General features: G+C 41.1%; 1 protein-coding gene across 1 annotated transcript; it reads right to left on the reverse strand.

Moving 5' to 3' along the window:
- Positions 1 to 455: 455 nt before the first annotated feature.
- On the reverse strand, positions 456 to 8,519 carry CCN3 (cellular communication network factor 3). The gene is made up of 5 exons (XM_050802105.1): positions 8,206 to 8,519; positions 7,851 to 8,076; positions 6,517 to 6,768; positions 5,479 to 5,687; positions 456 to 1,977 (listed from the first exon to the last, which is right to left on the reverse strand). The coding sequence occupies exons 1-5, from the start codon at positions 8,287 to 8,289 to the stop codon at positions 1,681 to 1,683; spliced, it is 1,068 nt and encodes a 355-aa protein (XP_050658062.1). The 5' UTR covers positions 8,290 to 8,519; the 3' UTR covers positions 456 to 1,680.
- Between the last annotated feature and the right edge of the window lie 13,846 nt (positions 8,520 to 22,365).

The raw sequence follows: 22,365 nt of genomic DNA on the forward strand, positions 1-22,365 counted from the left end.
GATCAATGGAAGTATGCTTTTCTGGGTACTTGGCAAAATAAAACTGATCAAGAAAGTGCTGGCCATTTAAGCTGTGCAGTTGGGAGGATGGGACGCCCTTTGATTAGATAAGGAAGTCACAGAGCTGAATTTTGTTTGGTCAGATAACAAGTTTAAATTTCAATATATAGAGGTGTCTAGTGGGTCATCCAGAAAAAAGAGATCAGGGCTTGAGATGAGGGTCGGAGTAAGTAGTGTGGGGGCTAATTGAGGCTGATGGTGAGAAACATCTAACTCAGTAATATTGAGTTGTCTTTTGTTTCCCTTCTGACAAGAAGTCGTAAGCTCACCCAGAAATACTCATTTTGCTTTCAATAGATGCTATTGATTGATGTCTCATTTAATTCATACATTTTAATTTTATTTTCAGTAAACAACAATGTTCAACTTTTATGCGCCAAAGTAATGGAGCCGCACAGCAATAAAATTGTGTTTATTTAGTGATATCTGACAAGTAGAGAAACTAAACGTAATATTTTACAAAATGTACAATTTATATTTTTATAAATACTTTAAAAGAGAGAAGTGGAACACGTGTGGTGGCATTAAAAGAATGTCTAGATTTAATTTTGCAGCCTACCTTGTAGCCTGACAAACCAGATACACGTATGTATACACATAGATCTTGATCATGAGTTTTCATAATTATGGCCCAAGGATAAGTCTTGGGCGTGTCTACAGTAATTCCAAACTTCCATAAAATGTGTGGTCTCTCACCACCAGTCATGTTGATTTTGCTCTTTTTTTCTCAAAATTCTACAAAATGCACATTTGAAACAGCCATCAGAGGATGTAAGCAAGTGTTTTGGGCCTCAGTTTACTTATCAGTGAGATGAGAGAATCCTTGCTAATACGGTCTGTTTCTGCTAAATTAAAAAACTTGGGGGCCTCAGCCGCTTCCAATATATAAATGTCTGAGGGCTGTGAGGGACCAGTCATCTTTGTATTGGGAGTTTTCTGTTTAGCTTCTTTCTATTGGAAAGGAGTCAATGTGTCTTAAATGGAGAAAGTTTATGACACAAGTCCACTTAGCCAACATATCATTACTGTAGATACAACATGTTTCCTAGTGTAAAACTAAACAGAAAATTAATAGTCATCTCTGAACGTCAGGTTGAAGAGCTGTATGTTTCCTTGGATCTGGAGCTTAGAAGTTCAGAGCTGGTTTACCCAAAAAGGGAGCCTATAGAGAATCTTCCCATCAAACCTCAATATATGGTTGAAACACTTGTACAACATGTTCAGTATGATTCTAGACTTCACCGAGTCATTATAGTGACATTTTCTTGGAATTGCACTAGTGCACAACAAAATATGATGAGTGCGATGTGATACAGTCTACAAAGTAAATTATATACCTGTTTTCTTAAATTTATACAAATTTGCATTTGTAATAAAACCACAGGAAAGTAAGTCATTCCTAAGCCATATCCTGAGCTTACCTTGATTCCAAGTTTACAGTTAATTACATTTTTTTGTTAAATAAAAAGACAGCTATAAAGGTCCTCATATGATCACATTAGGAAATACATAGGATTCAAGGATGAAATCGTGATTCTTCATTACTTTTTTTATATTCCTTTGATGGTGGGTGGCGCAGCAGCTACAAGTGCTCTGTAGGTGTGCTTCTTGAGTGACAGGTTACATTTTCCCTCTGGTAGTCTTCAGCTCCAGCTCCTGGAGGAAGGCCTCATTATTCTTAGGACAGTTGGTGTGACAGGTGCAGGTCCCAATGACCATCACTGGTTTCTTGACTATTTGCCCTGGGGAGCACTGAAACTCTGCCTGGATGGTTTTGGTATTGTGGGGAGTGCAGCACCGACCATCACTGCAGACCCCACAGAACCTAGGCTTGTAGGTGTGCAGGCTGGTGCAGTTTTTGAATTGCAGGTGGATGGCTTTGAGTGATTTCTTGGTGCGGAGACACTTTTTTCCTTTCTAAGAAAGAAAAAAGAGGTGATGTTTTGAATGGCTACTATTCCTCTGAGGGACAATTTTAGAGTATGGAATTACATGCTAGTTGCCCACCCAATATCTATTGGTCTTTCTTCTTTGTTATCACAACATTAATTTTGCTTGAGCAATATAGTCAGCTAAAAGTATTTGCTTCCACAGCCTATCTGGGACTTGGAATAACTTTGTGGCAAAGTTCTGGCCAAGGATACATAAGCCAAGGGAATCTGGGAAATCCTTTGTCCTTTGAGTAGTTACAATTCTTTATTGTTCCTATATGCATTTTCCTTTCTTCCTGGAATGTGAACACCTTGCCTAATTGTACATAATGGTCTTTTGACATTGAGGAGATGAGCATGAAGGTGAAAGCACATGTATAATAACAAAACCTATCTTTTAAGACACTATAACATGCTTTGGTGTCATTTTTAGCCAAATGAATTTTTACATGTGATACTGTTTGGCTCTCTGTGTTCCCACCCAAATCTCATCTCATATTGTAATTGCCATGTGTGAGAGGAGGGGCCTGCTGGAGGTAATTAGATCATGGGGGCAGATTTTTCCCTTCCTGTTCTCATGGTAGTGAGTTCTCACAAGATCTGATGGTTTAAAAGTGTGGCACTTCCCCCTCTCGCTGTATCTCTCTCTCTCTCTCTCTCTCTCTCTCTCTCTCTCTCTCTCTCATGCTGCCATGTAAGATGTGTTTTGCTTCCCCTTCACCTACTGCCATGATTGTAAGTTTCCTGAGGTTTCCCCAGCTATGTGTAACTGTAAGTCAATTAAACATCTTTTCTTTATAAATTACCCAGTCTCAGGTAGTTCTTTATAGCAGTGTGAAAATGGACTAATACAATGTCTTATAAACAGAGTGGGTATAAATCTGGCATTATTTTATGTTTCCAACACTCTTCAGACATTAACTCAACCTTTTTAACAGTATTCATTCATACAAGGAATAATCATTCATAGAAAGAACAATTACCCATTTTACAGATGAAGAAACTGAGTCTCAAAGACCTAAAGGGATCAGAAAACATCTAATATTTGAATTTGTCTGATACAAAGCCCATTCTTTCTATTACATGATGACCTCAGGACATTTCAAGACATGGAATTTGCATGAAGGCAAATAAAGTGGAAAATGTATTCAAGATTGTATTAGTAATGATAAATGAAGAGGCCTAATATTGATAATTCAGCAAAGAATTGACTATGTTTTATTTCTTACTTATATTTCTTTTTTTCTTTCTTTTTTTTTTTTTTTGAGAGGGAGTCTTGTTCTGTCCCCCTGGCTGGAGTGCAGTGGCGCGATCTCGGCTCACTGCAAGCTCCGCCTCCCGGGTTCCTGCCATTCTCTGCCTCAGCCTCCCAAGTAGCTGGGACTACAGGCACCTGCCACCGCGCCCGGCTAATTTTTTGTATTTTTAGTAGAGACAGGGTTTCACCGTGGTCTCGATCTCCTGACCTTGTGATCCGCCCGCCTCGGCCTCCCAAAGTGCTGGGATTACAGGCGTGAGCCACCGCGCCCGGCTCTTACTTATATTTCTTCATCTACTAATTTCCTACAATTATCCACTGTTCACCTTTATAGGCATGACCCACAGCTTGTGGGGTGATTAGATGTGGAATTATCTTAAATCAGTGACTCTCAAACTTCAGTGCACATCAGAATCATCTAGAGGATTTCTTAAAACAAGCTGTCGGACCTTACACCATGAGTTTTGGATTCAGTACATCTGATGTGGGACCCACACCACAAATTTGCATTTTAACAACTTCTTAGATGATGCTGCTGGTGTGGGGACCACACTTTAAGAACCGCTGTCTTAGATTTAAGAATCTCTTGGAGACAAGGAAGTCATGATTGGTATTCTAGTACAATTTTTATAAAATATGTATACTATAAATAAACATCTTTAAAATAACATATCCAAGTATTAAAGAAGATGCAAATTACAAGAAAAAATACAAATTTTGCAAAAAGACACAATAGAAAAAGCCACATCTTGGAGGTATTAAATGGAAACATCTTATTTAATAAAGAAGTTGCTGTGCCATTGAAAATATTTAAGGACTTCTTGTTTCTTACTTTTTTGTATTTAATATTTAGCATGTATTCTTGTCAGCACCCACAAAATGGTACAGGATAACAACATTCCTGTGTGTGTGTATGTGTTTGTATGTGAGACTGCTTATGTGAGTGAACCTACATGACTATGTTAGATGTATGTTTGAATTCCCCTAAGTGTGGGGAAGTGCATCTCCTAGGATATAATTTTAGGGATAAGGTGTTTCTAGGTGTTCTTTCTAAACTGATGGAAGAAACATAAAGTTAGGATGGACCTCAAAAAATTATTTAGCTAAGCAGCCATATAACTAATGCAACCACTATGGACTCTTATTTTACCAGTAAATAGAAATCATAAGTAATGGTGGCTACTGTTAACAGAGTACTTAATCTATACCCAGCATTTTGCAGATTCATTCTATTTAATCACCATGACAACTTAAGGTAGGTACTTTCAGCAGCCCCATTATGTGAGAGAAGGAATTGAGGCTGAGAAGTTAAGAAAATTGCCCAAGATTACATAGCTAGTTCATGTGGAAAGACAGAATTTGAAGCCAAGCTGTCTGGCTCCACAGTTATCCTCTTACGCACTAGATGATATTGCTTCAGTGTCAAGATATGTAAATCTTGAATTGCTAAGGACTGTTTTATTTTAGTCTTAGGTTTGTATAAGGATCCATATAATGGTTCAAATTGGGTATTGTATTTATCTGATATAGGGCTCTGGTAACAAGGCCTGTGATGTCATCAGCAACCAATCAGAGCTTCTGATCTGCACATCTCACATTCAGTGTTCACATACTGAGTTGATATAATTCCAGCAAAAAAACCAAAAAGATATGTGCTGTTTTATTTGGCCCATATTGCCTTATGCTGGCAAATGTATTATTTCCACTAGGTTTTTAAAAATATCAACAATAATTCCCAGACAGTCACTCACTTATTTATCAACAGTCGTTTATCACGCACACAGTATGTGCCAGGTAGAGAGCTGAAGACTGAGAGGTAAGACCCACATGGCCTCTACCCATACATATTGAACCTGACGAGTAAAGAGAACTGAGGTCAGAACTGACCAGTCTCGAATCAGTGGTGCTTGACAACTGGGTAGCCAGTTTTCTCCAGGAATGGTATGGGATTTGCTAGACCGTTCTCCATTGGGAAAAGCATTATAGTTATCTGGCCCCTCTCCCTCTTTACCTGAGGGTGTACTGTGAGTTGCCTGGAGTATTTCAATATGTTAAAGAGAAAAAAGAAGATAGGCCAGCTTCAGGAACCCCACTGCCTTTTCTCTGGGGTTGACTCCCAGTTACAGCTGCTCTCTCTGTCACAGAGTGACACAGTGACTTTCTGAAGCCCAGGCTACAAGGAGACAAGGCCATTACTTTCAGGATGGGAGGTTTCCTTCAGGCTCCTACCTTATCTGTTGGCTGCTCCGGCTCTTGTTCACAGGGCCGCACCATGCAGAGCCGAGTCTGTTTCAGCATCTCACATTGACGGTTCCTATTGGTGACCCGGGTGGAGAACCCCATACCACAGCTCTTAGAGCATGCCGTCCACTCTGTGGTCTGTTCAATGCAGTTGACACTTGAGTCAGAGACTTCTAGGGTGGCTTCTGGTCTGTAAGCTATGGGATGTATAGATAAAGACAGCCATATTGGGTAAAATGTGAGGACTGGAAAGTGGTCCTTTTCAGCCATTATTAGAAAGTGGGTCTCATGCAACTCTGTACCTATTAAACACCCATGCTCCCAGGACACAGAACTGAATTTATTCATTTATTTATTTCTGGCATGACTGATAATGTCTGCCCTCAGCAATAGTATACAATTCTGGATACTGCTAATATAAGTAATCTGGCTAATGAATGGCTTCTGAAATAATCCTCTACTGTCTCTTGAGATTTTTTTAAAAACTACTTCATTGATAAGAGAAAACAAAAAGAAGAATCAAAAAAAGGTCCTGAAGTGCCATCTGAGCCTTACTACAGCATGTGGAAAGATGATACTTTTCAGTGACACCTGTCCAGGGATGAGTAGCCTTCTTTAAGGAGGTTAATCATGAGACAGCCTAGGTAGTGTACAGGATTGAGAAAAGAAAGAGGATTTAAAATTTTGTCTTTGTAGTGCTAAGGAGGGTCAAGTGGGATGGATTAAAATACAAGTAGTAGTCATCCACTAAGACAAAAATAAGACAAAAGAGTGAATTTGGGAGGTCCTCTTTAGGAGCAATTGCAGCAAACTTCTATAACTTAGTTTGAGTTTATAAATATGTTTGATCTAATGTCTACAAATGTGTTTGATCTCATGTGTTTGATCTCAGTGGGCAACCTGAAATCCACAACTGAATGGCCAGAAACAGGCCAGTTTCTCTTTTCAAATCCAAGAGATTGCAAATTCTTCATGTTTGTATTTACCCTCTACTATGACCAGCCCTAGGTATACTGAGTTTCTCACCTGCAAGAGTGAGGCCTCCCAGTGAATCCTCCTCATCTGGGCCACAGATCCACTTTTCACAGCACTCCCCAGGCACCTCAACTTTTCTTGGAGCTGGGCAGTTAGGCTCGGGCAGTAGCACGTCCAGCTGACAGCGAGGCACACAACCAATCTGCCCATCTCTGCAGGTGCACTGGAATTTGCAGCTTGGCTGAAATTTCTCTCCACTGCGGTAGATGACCCCATCGAACACACAGTTATCTCCCTCTACCGCTAGAATATTGGGGAAGCAAAGAGGAAAGCAAAGAGGAGGAGCAAAAACAAGAACACAATACAGTGAAGAAGCTATGTAAGATTTGGAGGACATGTTCCAAAACCCAAGTCCTTTTCCAGTTCAGGCAATCCAGTTTCTCATTTATCTACGGTAGAGTGATGTCCTCTTGGAGGCCTCTCAGAGCAAGAGAAAACCTTCAAGATCATCTAGTCTTGCCACTCATTTTATGGATGAGGAAAGAGGTGTGCAACTGTGAAGTAATGTCCCCAAGGCCTCCTGGCCGTTGTTCCCAATGTTCAGTCATTTTGCAAGAGCCTCCTTAGAGTTTCCTACTCCAGCAGCTTAGACTTAAAAAGAGAAAAAGTGTACTCTATATTTTCCAACAGGTTAGCTGATCAAATTGGGAAGGGCATTGAGATTCCTTGACACTCAAGCATAATAAATCATCAGTAGCTTAGAGAGAAAAGTAAAAGCCCTCCTGTCCAGAAAGGAAGGGACAATCTCCAACTACAATGTTGTACCGTGTGAAAAATTGATCCCCGATTGATTATGTTTTAGAAGCCTGGATTGGCTAGTTGCCTGCATTTTATTTCACTTGCAGTCAGAGAAGGGTTTACATAGTTGTCCCAGGAGACTAGCATTTGCTTTGGTTCAAATGGGACAATTACAGGTGTGAAAACAAACCTGCTGGATTTTCCCCAACTGCAGTTTGGGAAACTGTGAGCGTGTGAGTAAACCCGAGCTTCCATCAGCCCCAAGTGGCCCCCTAGAAATGTCCGAAGGAAATGACTTCACTGGCCCTTAACTCTGCCTGGCTCCCCCTCTGCTTAGATTCTTGTCTAGGGAGCCAAGTGAGGAATGTCTTTCATCCCCAGGGCAGGTTTCCTTTCTGGCTCTGGCATTCCCCAAAGCCCCAGGTACTCCCCAAACCATGCCTGACACACAGTAAGTGCTCTATACATGTCACTTATTGCAATATTATTTGCTTATCGCCCTCTGGGAAGGGGAGGAAAAAAGAGAAGGGAGGAAGCAGCTTCAGTTAGCTGCAGAAGAGGTCAAACAGCAGAGGGGGCAGGATTACCCATGCAGATGCCAGTCTGGTTGCTGGGGTCTGCGCTGCGGTCACAGTAGAGGCCACTGCTCTCGTCGCATGGCTCCAGATCTGAGCAGCTCTCGCCACGCTGGCGGGCGCACACCGGACAGCAGGAGCAGCCGTCCAGCACCGCGCGCACCCCGGGGGCGCAGGTCGGCGGCGTCGTGGGGCACTGGCCCGGGCACTGGGGAGGGCAGCGCTGAGTCGCAGCGACCTGAAGGCAGGCGAGACAAGAAGGAGAAACCACTCAGCTGGGGTAGAAGACACAGAGAGCCCGGTGACCAAATGGGGGCCACCCAGGAAGGCAAAGTAACTTGGGGCATCCTAAGGGTGTGCCACTTACCTGTCCCAGGAGATGGAGAAGCAGGAAGGTCAGGCAAAGGCACTGCTTTCGGAGACAAAAGCTCGTGCTCTGCACACTCTGCATGCTCAGGCTTTCTCCTCTCGCTTTTACCAAACGAGACTTTCTTCGCTGTAGATTGGCACTGCTCGCCTTCCCCCTGGTCCGGCGCTTGCGGATCACGCCCAGCACCACCAGCACAGGTTTTATAGCGCGCTCCTGGGACGCACGCAAGCCGGTTGGCTGCAGTGCAGGGAGGAGGGGGGAGATCGGCTGGGTGGGGAAGTGGAACGAACCCCGGGGTTGCCATGGCAATTGGCTGTGGGTGCTGCTCTCCTTAGGGCGCGGCGCCGGGGTCTGCGTGTGCCTGTGTGTGGCGACTGGCTTTTCCCAGAGCGTAGGGAGGGGCTGGGTGGAGTTCCGAGGCCAGGACCCAGGGCTCGCTCGAGCGCGTGGGAAGGAAACGCCCGTTTCCTCCTGGAAGTTGCTTCGCCTTCTCCCAGGACGAAGACACCACCACTCCCCACCATCCTCCTCCACCCTGACCGTTCCAACCAGGGCTGCAAGCGTGGGGTCCGCTTACGGGATGCCTGCAGTTTGGGGCCATCTGCGGGGGATTGGCAGAAGGCCCAGGGGTTTAGTCATGAGGGAAGCACATGCAAGTTTGTCACCGTTTAGGGCACTCATTGAATGTGTTGAGATGGAGGGGAGAGAAGCAAGGAAGGAAAGGAGAGAAAGAGGAGAAAGACAAAAGTGTGTGTGTGTGTGTGTGTGTGTGCGCGCGCGCGCGCGTGTGTGCGTGCATTGGGGGGAGGGGAGTGGCAGGGGGAAGGGAACCTAGAAAAAAATCGCTATGTCAGGAGTGGGGGGATGCTATTGGCCAAATGGCAAAATTCTTTTGACTCTAATCCTTCTAGCTTCCCTGAGTCTAAGCCCCAAGATCCACAGGTTTGTTAGAAATAAAAGTAAAACACACACACACACACACACACACACACACACACACACACACACACACAAAAGAAAACATAAAATAAAACAAATCTTTTTGGCAGAAGAAAGCCTTGAAGCACCTGCTGTAGCCGATCAAATGTGAAATGGCACACCTGAAAGTTCAGAAACCTTTGAGAGTTTCCTAAGTGGGTTCAGTTCAGCCACCATCACCAGCATCAAAACCTCCTCCAGCCAGGGAAGAAGTGAGGAAGGAACTAACTTGACTTGGCTGACCCTTGAGCAAATCCAATCCCTCTCCCACCGAGCGTCTGCTTCCAAAAAATGATTGCTGGGGCATGCTTGTCATCTGTTATGGGAAAGAGAGAGCAGTTTTACTGCTCCAAAGGTGACATTGCTTGAAGGATTTAGAACAATTTCCCCCCATACTTCAACATTGCTGCTGCCCCTAGGAGAACTATGCCCAGCTCTTTTGAGGATAGCTACTTTGGGGAAAAAAAACAAAAAACAAAAAACAAAAAACAAAAAACAAAAAACACTTTTTAAGGAAAATTAGACAGGCCTGTGATGTAATTCCAGAGTTTAAAAAGAAACAAATGGCCTCTACCTCATCTGTCCCCAGCATGAAGGAAATCAAAGGCAGCTTGCGGAAGGGGCCAGGTCTGCCTCTGCAACACCCACAGATGATGAGGTCACCTCAAGCGCCTTCTAGATAATTCTCTCGGCAGCCTGAAATCGCTACGACACACTTCCAAGCCTCTAATAGTTCTGCTTTTTTTTTTTTTTTTTTTTTTTGAGACGGAGTCTCGCTGTGTCTCCCAGGCTGGAGTGCAGTGGCGTGATCTCGGCTTACTGCAAGCTCCGCCTCCCGGGTTCACGCCATTCTCCCGCCTCAGCCTCCCAAGTAGCTGAGACTACAGGCGCCCGCCACCACGCCCGGCTAGTTTTTTGTATTTTTAGTAGAGACGGGGTTTCACCATGTTAGCCAGGATAGTCTCGATCTTCTGACCTCGTGATCCACCCGCCTCGGCCTCCCAAAGTGCTGGGATTACAGGCTTGAGCCACCGCGCCCCGCCTAGTTCTGCTTTCTTTGAGGTAAATGAGACTGAGTAGTACTCCAAGTTAACTAGAGATGAAACAGTTCATTTGCATTCTTGAGTAGGACATTTACATACTCTTCAAATTGACGGGCTTTGGAGGGTGTAGGGTGAGAGAAGGGAGAGGATCAGGAAAAATAACTGATGGGTACCAGGCTTAATACCTGGGCGATGAAATAATCTGTGCAACAAATGTCCATGACACACATTTACCTGTGTAAACAAACCTGCACATTTACCCCTGAACTTGAAATAAAAGTTTAAGAAAAAGATAAAAGAAAAAACAAACAAATGGATAGGTTTTATGAGCCATTTGGCCTAATGATGTCTCCACCTGGCTGCACATCAGAATCAACCAGCATGTATTTTGTTAAAAATACAGATTCCTAAGCCCCACTCTTGACCCACTCAGTAGGATTCTCGTGGTAGCTCTTGGTAGACAGCATTTTAATGTACTTTGAAATGGAGCAACTAGAAGCACTGCCAATGGGAAGGTAGAGAGCATTGGCCAAGTGTTCCAAGCATGAATAGAATGAGATAGAACAAGGAGAAATTGGCAACATGGAGATTGGGCTAGCTCTTCTTGGAAAGCATGGGGTGGGGGTGGTGAGAGGGAAAATGTATCTTTAAGACAAGGATTAACATGTCAAGAAGTCACTACAAGTGTAACACTGCTACTCAGTTTTGATTGCAAGAGATGGAAACCAAACTTGAACTAGTTTTCGCAAAAAGAGGACTTTACTGGAAGGATGCTGTGATGTTTCACATAATGACAGCACGGGAATGGTGCAGGGAGGCCTCAGAGGCAACTGGGATCTAGAGAGAGGAGGGCCAACAGTATTACTTCCACATAAGCAAAAATGGTCCTTCCAATCTTCTTACTTTATGACCTTATCACCACAGAAGGAATGTCCCTCTCTCTTAGGCCCAACTTCAAAAGTTTCAGAAATGAAATTGGATGGGTTCACCCTGGACTAATCAATGGGGACAAGGAAGGTGAAGTATGGGGATTAGCTAGAACCTCATGGTTGGAATGGAGAGAAAGAGCAGTTCTCTTGGGAAGAAAGGACTGTTCCTTAAAAAGAAAGCAAGCTTGGTGAGCAAAACAATACATATCCACTCCATCATCTGCTGTAAATGCTGTAGGATGAGGCTCTTCATCTTAAAACAATTGTAAATTGAAAGTGAAACCATCTGATGATAATCATGTCATGTCATGCTTCACTGCCTCCAGGGCATAGTCTCTGAAATCCTTCCTGCCGGGATAGATGTTATCTGCAGTGCAGGCCTGGGATGCCGAGCTTATCTCTTTGATCTCATAACTCATTGGATAATCATTATAGTCACACCATTTAATAATGGGGATATGGTTGGAGAAATGTGTCTTTGGGTGATTTCATTGTTGTGTGAACATCATGGAGTGTAGTCACACAGATGTGGATGGTGTAGCCTACTACATACCTAGCCTGTATGATACAGCCTATTGCTCCTAAGCTACAAACCTTTGCAGAATTTACTGTACTGAATACTGTAGGCAACTGTAATACAATGGTAAGTATTTGTGATTTAAACATATCTAAGCATAGAAAAGCTGCAGTAAAAATATGGTATAAAAGATAAAAAATTGTCCACCTGTATGGGACACTTAAACCGTGAATGGAGCTTGCAGTGGGTGTCAGTGAGTCAGTGGTGAGTGAATGTGAAGGCCTTGGACATAACTGTACATTATTATAGCCTTTATAAACACTATACTTAGGCTAAGCTGAATTTATTCAAAAATTTTCTTTTTCAATGATGAATTAACTTTAGCATATTGTAATTTTTTACTACATAAACTAAATTTTTTAACTTTTTGACTCTTTAGTAATAACACTTATCTTAAAACACAAATATATCATATGGATGTACACAAATATTTTCTTCATATCCATATTCTACAAGCTTTTGTTTTGAGACGGAGTCTCTCTCTGTCACCAGGCTGAAGTTCAGTGGTGCAATCTCCACTCACTGCAACCTCTGCCTCCCTGGTTCAAGCAATTCTCCTGCCTCAGCCTCCCGAGTAGCCGGGACTACAGGCTCACACTGCCACACCCAGCTGATTTTTGTATTTTTAGTAGAGATGGGGTTTCACCATGTTGGCCAGGATGGTCTCGATCTCTTGACCTCATGATCCACCTGCCTCAGCCTCCCAAAGTGCTGGGGTTACAGGTGCGAGCCACTGCACGTGACCTCTACAAGCTTTTTTCTAGTTTTAATATTTTTTGTTTTTGTAAAAAACTAACACACAAACATACATATTAGCCTAGGTCTACACAGGGTCAGGATCGTCAGTATCACTGTCTTCCACTCCACATCCTGTCCCACTGGTAGGTTGTCAGGGGGCACTAACATGCATGGAGATGTCATTTCTTCAGGTAATAATGCCTTCTTCTGAAATATTTCCTGAAGGACCTGCCTGAGACTGTTTTATAGTTAACTTTTTTTTTTTTTTTTAAATGAGGAGAAGAAGTATGCTCTAAAACAATGATGGAAAGTATGGTAAATACATAAACTAGTGACATAGTCACTTAACATCATCAAGCATTATGGACTATACATAATTATATGTGCTTTACTTTTATATGCCTCAAAGTGCAGTAAGTTTGTTTACACTAGCGTTACCATAGACACATGAGTGTGCTACAATGTCATGACAGCTCCGAGGTCACTAGGCTGTAGGAATTTTTCAGCTCCATTATAGTCTTATGGGACCACCATTGTACATGCGCTCCATAGCTGAGCAAAATATTGTTATGTAACATGTGACTATACTTGTCTGTTTTGGTGACTGCCTCCCTCTCCTGCCTGGGAGTCCTTGAGGATACAGAGCATGTCGTATTCACCGTAACATCCCCAACATCTATCAGGGTCAGGCAAGTGGTCACTTCTTGGACCTTTTGAGATACTGCAAACTTCATTTTAAGTTTTGCCACTTTTCATTGCTCTGCGTAAGATGAGGTAAGAACAAACTGGAGGCTGTTTGTTCTTCAGCAGCAGCTAAATTGGTCCTATCAGCCACCACCCATCAGCCTGTGACATGCAACTTCTCTGGGTCTCGCCTGGCACTAAAAGGATGGAATACAGGCTGGTGACCTTCTGTTTGAAATAACCCATGTGGCAGTTGAGGTCTCTGGGAGAAGTCAGGGGAGACCTCATTAGAGACTCTTGTTTGAATTGCTGGGCTTGACAGCTAACCATGGGGTTATGAGCTGCAAGGACTTTGGCCGATTTACTTTTTCCCCCTTCATTTCGTCCTCTCTTTTTATCCCCTCATGCCAGAAGTGATACCAGAGGCTCATTTTTGTCTTTTCTTTTTCACATAGCCTGTTAATTGATTTATATTCTTATTACTTCTCAGTCAGTACTCTTATCCAGAACACATTTAGAGAATTGCCTACATTTCTAAAGGTACAATGTTGTTTTCAGTGCTATCGTGTTATCTTTCTTATTATTAGGAAAAATTTAAAAACTTGTGCTTAGTTCTGTAGCAGGCAGTTGAAATAGCACAGCCCCTGCCCCCATATTAAAAAATGAAACAACCTCATAGAAGTAGAGAGTAGAATAGTGGTTACCAGAAGCTGGGGGGTGTCAGGAGGGGAGGACGCGAGGAGTCAGTCAGTGGGTACAAAGCTACAGTTAGTTTTGTTAAGTTCTCTTGTTTAATTGCACCGTAGGGTGACTATAGTCAACAATAATGTTTCAAGTACTTCAGAATAGCTAGAAGATAGAATTTTTAATGTTCCTACTACAGAGAAATCAAGAGCATTTGAGGTGATGGCTATGCTATTACCCTGATTTGATCATTATGTAACCTACACGTCTTGAAAAATCATACTGTACCCCTTAAATACGTAGAATTATGATGCATCCATTAAAAACAACATAAAACTAAAAAAAAAAAAAGAAACAGAAGTGGTAGCAATGATGTTATCACCTTCAAGACACTCCCTGCCTCTTTTTTTCTTGGTGATTGCATTCTCCGTAAACTCAGAGGCATTCATCCTGTCTTCAGTTAGTCATTGTTCAGCCAAGCCACATGTACTTAGCGTTCATAATGTGCCTCATAAATCAACCCCACAGCTCTTTAATAATTTTGTTGCTCTTTTCTGAATTTCATTCATATGTCCCTTTTCTGGGGCCCCAGGGAGTTGATAGAACACAAGGTAATTTCCATTATATGCTAGGCAGGCCAGGCCTAAGTGATGTCCAGTTATATGGCTAATTTCAATCACACCCTCTTGCTTCTCTGACAGATCCCTTGACTTCTTGCTTTTCCAACAACAATGAGGAGCAGAGAAGAAGCTGTGATGGGAGGTCAAACGTTAGACATAAAAGTTAAATGTTTCTTTGGAAACATTTTCCTACTGCCTTTATTTAAGAAATGTTTAATTCTTAAGTGAATTTCTTAAAGAAAAAAAAAACCCAGGAGGTTAAGTAAAAAGTCATTCAAGCTAGCAATTTGCTAGGAATGAGAGAAATAAGTTAATTTCTTCCATTAGCTAAGGACTTTCTTACAGGGAAGTAGGCTCTGTGGAAATCAAATAAGTATTTAAATGTTTTCTGAACTGGAGAGGAGTCCATCAAGCTTCTATGCATGTGGCATTCCCAGCTTCTGGGCACCAACATGGCCCACTTCCATGCTCAACTAAACAAAGTGGTCCTGAGCAGTTTTTTTTTTTTTTCTCTAAGAAAAAATAGGAATTCTCCACGACTTGTAACAGTGTGGTAGGGTAAACCCAGTCCTGTTCCCTTGACCAGAACTCTTTAGACTAGGAATTGGTGCCAGAGACAAAGGCACATATATATGGACTGAACATCAGATTAACCAATAGCTTGTCCAGAGTGCTCCATATTGGATGATGGTAGACCCGACTCATCAATGCTGGTGGCCGAGTATACAAAGAGTAAGGAAGGCAGCATCACTTAAATGCAGGAGAGGTCCTGAAAATTTTCAAATAATTGTCCCTCGAGAAAGAAGAAAAAAATCCAGGCTCTTTTTTGAGAGAGTTCCTAGTCCCAAATGATATCTTAGAGCCAAAAAATACAACCTCTCCCACCCAGTTTCTGAATTTGTACCACCTTTTAACTTAGACTTTTGGAGAGGCATGACCACAGAATTTTGTTGCATTTAACGATATGAATGTTCACAACGTCCCATTAACTTATTGATAACTATCTAATACTTTATGACATAAATGTAAGACGAATAAGATGTTTTTTGTATTCTCAAGGATTTTTTTTAACCTCATAAGAAAATGAAGTAAATAATAGCTACCACATGAGGCAGAATGTGATAATTCCTATAAATAAACATAAGCAAAGTAGAAGAAAAACTTAGAGGAGGATGACATTAACTTCTTTGCTGTGAGAATATGAGTGTGGTGGAGTCTGCAGAGGGAATGTTGAGAAAGACTAAAATTCCATGTTTCATTGTTTGTCTTTTTACTAAACCACATTGCCTTGGAGACTAAATGACATTGAGTTGGATCAAGTATAGATAGATTTTTTTGTGTGTGTGATTACTAAAAATGATTTAAGATTAAAAAATAATTTCAAGTTTTTTTAGAATGAGGGGATACATGTACATGTTTGTTACCTGGTTATATTGTGTCACACGGAGGTTTGAGGTATAATTGATCCTATCACACAGGTCATAAGCATAGTACCCAACAGTTAGCTTTTTAACCCTTGCTGCCTCTCTCCCTTCTCCCTCTAGTACTCTTCAGTATCTACTGTCACCACCTTTATGTCCATGAATACCCAATGGTTAGCTCCTACTTATAAGTGAGTCCATGAAATATTTGGTTTTCTGTTCCTGCCTTATTATTTTAGGATAATGGCTTCCAGCTGCATCCACATTGCTGCAAAGGACATGATGTCATCCTTTTTTATGGCTGCACAGTATTCTATGGTGTATATGTACCACATTTTTTTGTTAAATCCAGTTCACTGTTGATGAACACCTAGGCTGATTCCATGTCTTTGCTATTGTGAATAGTATGGTGATGAACATATGAGTGCATGTGTCTTTTTGGTAGAATAATTTACTTTCTTTTGGATATATACCCAGTAATGGGGTTGCTGGGTCAAACTGTAGTTCTTTTTTAAAGTTTTTTTTTGAGAAATCTCCAAACGGCTTTTCACAGTGGCTGAACTAATTTACATTCCCATCAGCAGTATATAAGCATTCCCTTTTCTCTGCAGCTGTGCCAGCATCTGTTGTTTCCTGACTTTTTAAAACTGGTCATTCTCACTGGTGTGAGATGGTATCTCATTGCACTTTGGATCTCCATTTCTCTGATGATTAGTGATGTGGAATTTTTTTTTTCATGTTTGTTGGTTGCTTGTATGTCTTTTTCTGAGAAGTGTCTGTTCATGTCCTTTGCCCACTTTTTTTTTATTATACTTTAAGTTCTAAGGTACATGTGCACAATGTGCAGGTTTGTTACATATGTATACATGTGCCATGTTGGTGTGTTGCACCCATTAACTCGTCATTTACATTAGGTATATCTCCTAATGCTATCCCTCCCCCCTCCCCCACACCCCACGACAGGCCCCGGTGTGTGATGTTCCCCACCCTGTGTCCAAGTGTTCTCATTGTTCAATTCCCACCTATGAGTGAGAACATGTGGTGTTTGGTTTTCTGTCCTTGCAATAGTTTGCTCAGAATGATGGTTTCCAGCTGCATCCATGTCCCTACAAAGGACACGAACTCATCCTTTTTTATGGCTGCATAGTGTTCCATGGTGTATATGTGCCACATTTTCTTAATCCAGTCTATCATTGATGAACATTTGGGTTGGTTCCAAGTCTTGGCTATTGTGAATAGTGCTGCAATAAACATGCATGTGCATGTGTCTTTATAGCAGCATGATTTATAATCCTTTGGGTATATGCCCAGTAATGGGATAGCTGGGTCAAATGGTATTTCTAGTTCTAGATCCTTGAGGAATTGCCACACTGTCTTCCACAATGGTTGAACTAGTTTACAGTCCCACCAACAGTGTACAAGTGTTCCTATTTCTCCACATCCTCTCCAGCACCTGTTGTTTCCTGACATTTTAATGATCGCCATTCTAACTGGTGTGAGATGGTATCTCATTGTGGTTTTTATTTGCATTTCTCTGACGGCCAGTGATGATGAGCATTTTTTCATGTGTCTGTTGGCTGTATGAATGTCTTCTTTTGAGAAATGTCTGTTCATATCCTTCACCCACTTTTTGGTGGGGTTGTTTGATTTTTTCTCGTAAATTTGTTAAGTTCTTTGTAGATTCTGGATATTAGCCCTTTGTCAGATGGGTAGATTGTAAAAATTTTCTCCCATTCTGTAGGTTGCCTGTTCACTCTGATGGTAGTTTCTTTTGCTGTGCAGAAGTTCTTTAGTTTAATGAGATCCCATTTGTCAATTTTGGCTTTTGTTGCCATTGCTTTTGGTGTTTTAGTCATGAAGTCCTTGCCCATGCCTATGTTCTGAACGGTATTGCCTGGGTTTTCTTCTAGGGTTTTTATGGTTTTAGGTCTAACATTTAAGTGTCTAATCCATCTTGAATTAATTTTTGTATAAGGTGTAAGGAAGGGATCCAGTTTCAGCTTTCTACTTATAGCTAGCCAATTTTCCCAGCACCATTTATTAAATAGGGAATCCTTTTCCCATTTCTTGTTTTTGTCAGTTTTGTCAAAGATCAGCTGGTTGTAGATGTGTAGTATTATTTCTGAGGGCTCTATTCTGTTCCGTTGGTCTATATCTCCATTTTGGTACTGGTACCATGCTGTTTTGTTTACTGTAGCCTTGTAGTATAGTTTAAAATCAGGTAGCATGATGCCTCCAGCTTTGTTCTTTTGGCTTAGGATTGTCTTGGCAATGCAGGCTCTTTTCTGGTTCCATATGAACTTTAAAGTAGTTTTTTCCAATTCTCTGAAGAAAGTCATTGGTAGCTCAATGGGGATTGCACTGAAACTATAAATTACCTTGCCTTTGCCCACTTTTTAATGGAGTTATTTGCTTTTTTGCTTGTTGGGTTGTTTAAGTTCCTTATAGATTCTGGATATTAAACCTTTGTCAGATGCATGGTTTGCAAATATTTTATTCCATTCTGTAGGTTGTTTGTTTACCCTGTTGATAGTTTCTTTAGCTGTGAAGAAGCTCTTTGTTTTAATTAGGTCCCACTTGTCAATTTTTGTTTTTATTGCAATTGCTTTTGAGAATTTAGTCATAATTTTTTCCCTAAGGCCGTGTCCGGAATGGTGTTTCCTAGGTTTTCTTTTGGGATTCTTGTAGTTTGAGGTCTTAGATTTCAATCTTTAATCAATCTTGAGTTGATTTTTGTATATGATCAAAGGTAAGGGTATAGTTTTATTCTTCTGCATAGGCTAGCCACCTATCCCAGCACCATTTATTGAATAGAGAGTCCCTTCCCCATTGCTGATTTTTGTCAACTTTGTTGAAGATCAGATGGCTATAGTTTGCAGCTTCACTTCTGGGTTCTCTGTTTCTTTTTTTTTTTTTTAATTTATTTATTATTATTATACTTTAAGTTGTAGGGTACATGTGCATAACGTGCAGGTTTGTTACATATGTATACTTGTGCCATGTTGGTGTGCTGCACCCATCAACTCGTCATTTACATCAGGTATAACTCCCAATGCAATCCCTCCCCCCTCCCCCCTCCCTATGATAGGCCCCGGTGTGTGATGTTCCCCTTCCTGAGTCCAAGTGATCTCATTGTTCAGTTCCCACCTATGAGTGAGAACATGCGGTGTTTGGTTTTCTGTTCTTGTGATAGTTTGCTAAGAATGATGGTTACCAGCTGCATCCATGTCCCTACAAAGGACACAAACTCATCCTTTTTTCTTTTTTTTTTTTTTTATGGCTGCATAGTATTCCATGGTGTATATGTGCCACATTTTCTTAATCCAGTCTGTCACTGATGGACATTTGGGTTGATTCCAAGTCTTTGCTATTGTGAATAGTGCCGCAATAAACATACGTGTGCATGTGTCTTTATAGCAGCATGATTTATAATCCTTTGGGTATATACCCAGTAATGGGATGGCTGGGTCATATGGTATTTCTAGTTCTAGATCCTTGAGGAATTGCCACACTGTTTTCCATAATGGTTGAACTAGTTTACAATCCCACCAACAGTGTAAAAGTGTTCCTATTTCTCCACATCCTCTCCAGCACCTGTTGTTTCCTGACTTTTTAATGATTGCCATTCTAACTGGTGTGAGATGGTATCTCATTGTGGTTTTGATTTGCATTTCTCTGATGGCCAGTGATGATGAGCATTTTTTCATGTGTCTGTTGGCTGTCTGAATGTCTTCTTTTGAGAAATGTCTGTTCATATCCTTTGCCCACTTTTTGATGGGGTTGTTTGTTTTTTTCTTGTAAATTTGTTTGAGTTCTTTGTAGGTTCTGGATATTAGCCCTTTGTCAGACGAGTAGATTGCAAAAATTTTCTCCCATTCTGTAGGTTGCCTGTTCACTCTGATGGTAGTTTCTTTTGCTGTGCAGAAGCTCTTTAGTTTAATGAGATCCCATTTGTCAATTTTGACTTTTGCTGCTGTTGCTTTTGGTGTTTTAGACATGAAGTCTTTGCCCATGCCTATGTCCTGAATGGTACTACCTAGGTTTTCCTCTAGGATTTTTATGGTATTAGGTCTAACATTTAAGTCTCTAATCCATCTTGAATTAATTTTCGTATACGGAGTAAGGAAAGGATCCAGTTTCAGCTTTCTACTTATGGCTAGCCAATTTTCCCAGCACCATTTATTAAATAGGGAATCCTTTCCCCATTTCTTGTTTCTCTCAGGTTTGTCAAAGATCAGATGGCTGTAGATGTGTGGTATTATTTCTGAGGACTCTGTTCTGTTCCATTGGTCTATATCTCTGTTTTGGTACCAGTACCATGCTGTTTTGGTTACTGTAGCCTTGTAGTATAGTTTGAAGTCAGGTAGCGTGATGCCTCCAGCTTTGTTCTTTTGACTTAGGATTGTCTTGGAGATGCGGGCTCTTTTTTGTTTCCATATGAACTTTAAAGCAGTTTTTTCCAATTCTGTGAAGAAACTCATTGGTAGCTTGATGGGGATGGCATTGAATCTATAAATTACCTTGGGCAGTATGGCCATTTTCACGATATTGATTCTTCCTATCCATGAGCATGGTATGTTCTTCCATTTGTTTGTGTCCTCTTTGATTTCACTGAGCAGTGGTTTGTAGTTCTCCTTGAAGAGGTCCTTTACATCCCTTGTCAGTTGGATTCCTAGGTATTTTATTCTCTTTGAAGCAATTGTGAATGGAAGTTCATTCCTGATTTGGCTCTCTGTTTGTCTGTTACTGGTGTATAAGAATGCTTGTGATTTTTGCACATTAATTTTGTATCCTGAGACTTTGCTGAAGTTGTTTATCAGCTTAAGGAGATTTTGGGCTGAGACAATGGGGTTTTCTAAATATACAATCATGTCATCTGCAAAGAGGGACAATTTGACTTCTTCTTTTCCTAACTGAATACCCTTGATTTCTTTCTCTTGCCTAATTGCCCTAGCCAGAACTTCCAACACCATGTTGAATAGGAGTGGTGAGAGAGGGCATCCCTGTCTTGTGCCAGTTTTCAAAGGGAACTTTTCCAGTTTTTGCCCATTCAGTATGATATTGGCTGTGGGTTTGTCATAAATAGCTCTTATTATTTTGAGGTATGTTCCATCAATACCGAATTTATTGAGCGTTTTTAGCATGAAGGGCTGTTGAATTTTGTCAAAAGCCTTTTCTGCATCTATTGAGATAATCATGTGGTTCTTGTCTTTGGTTCTGTTTATATGCTGGATTATGTTTATTGATTTGCGAATGTTGAACCAGCCTTGCATCCCAGGGATGAAGCCCACTTGATCATGGTGGATAAGCCTTTTGATGTGTTGCTGAATCCGGTTTGCCAGTATTTTATTGAGGATTTTTGCATCGATGTTCATCAGGGATATTGGTCTAAAATTCTCTTTTTTTGTTGTGTCTCTGCCAGGCTTTGGTATCAGGATGATGTTGGCCTCATAAAATGAGTTAGGGAGGATTCCCTCTTTTTCTATTGATTGGAATAGTTTCAGAAAGAATGGTACCAACTCCTCCTTGTACCTCTGGTAGAATTCAGCTGTGAATCCATCTGGTCCTGGACTTTTTTTGGTTGGTAGGCTATTAATTATTGCCTCAATTTCAGAGCCTGCTATTGGTCTATTCAGGGATTCAACTTCTTCCTGGTTTAGTCTTGGGAGAGTGTAAGTGTCCAGGAAATTATCCATTTCTTCTAGATTTTCTAGTTTTATTTGCGTAGAGGTGTTTATAGTATTCTCTGATGGTAGTTTGTATTTCTGTGGGGTCGGTGGTGATATCCCCTTTATCATTTTTAATTGCGTCGATTTGATTCTTCTCTCTTTTCTTCTTTATTAGTCTTGCTAGTGGTCTGTCAATTTTGTTGATCTTTTCAAAAAACCAACTCCTGGATTCATTGATTTTTTGGAGGGTTTTTTGTGTCTCTATCTCCTTTAGTTCTGCTCTGATCTTAGTTATTTCTTGCCTTCTGCTAGCTTTCGAATGTGTTTGCTCTTGCTTCTCTAGTTCTTTTAATTGCGATGTTAGAGTGTCAATTTTAGATCTTTCCTGCTTTCTCTTGTGGGCATTTAGTGCTATAAATTTCCCTCTACACACTGCTTTCAATGTATCCCAGAGATTCTGGTATGTTGTATCTTTGTTCTCATTGGTTTCAAAGAACATCTTTATTTCTGCCTTCATTTCGTTATGTATCCAGTAGTCATTCAGGAGCAGGTTGTTCAGTTTCCATGTAGTTGAGCGGTTTTGATTGAATTTCTTAGTCCTGAGTTCTAGTTTGATTGCACTGTGGTCTGAGAGACAGTTTGTTATAATTTCTGTTCTTGTACATTTGCTGAGGAGTGCTTTACTTCCAATTACGTGGTCAATTTTGGATTAAGTACGATGTGGTGCTGAGAAGAATGTATATTCTGTTGATTTGGGGTGGAGAGTTCTATAGATGTCTATTAGGTCTGCTTGCTGCAGAGATGAGTTCAATTC

Source organism: Macaca thibetana, chromosome 8 (genome assembly GCF_024542745.1).
Source record: "Macaca thibetana thibetana isolate TM-01 chromosome 8, ASM2454274v1, whole genome shotgun sequence".
Lineage (NCBI taxonomy): Eukaryota > Metazoa > Chordata > Mammalia > Primates > Cercopithecidae > Macaca > Macaca thibetana.

What these genes read in the sequence shown, in the direction of transcription:
- CCN3 (XM_050802105.1), bottom strand. Translation starts at nt 8,289, where the DNA reads ATGCAGAGTGTGCAGAGCACGAGCTTTTGTCTCCGAAAGCAGTGCCTT. An exon ending in CCAGACTGGCATCTGCATGG is followed by an intron (nt 6,769 to 7,850) that starts GTAATCCTGCCC and finishes CCAATATTCTAG; the next exon opens with CGGTAGAGGGAGATAACTGT. An exon ending in CGGAGCAGCCAACAGATAAG is followed by an intron (nt 1,978 to 5,478) that starts GTAGGAGCCTGA and finishes TTTCTTTCTTAG; the next exon opens with AAAGGAAAAAAGTGTCTCCG.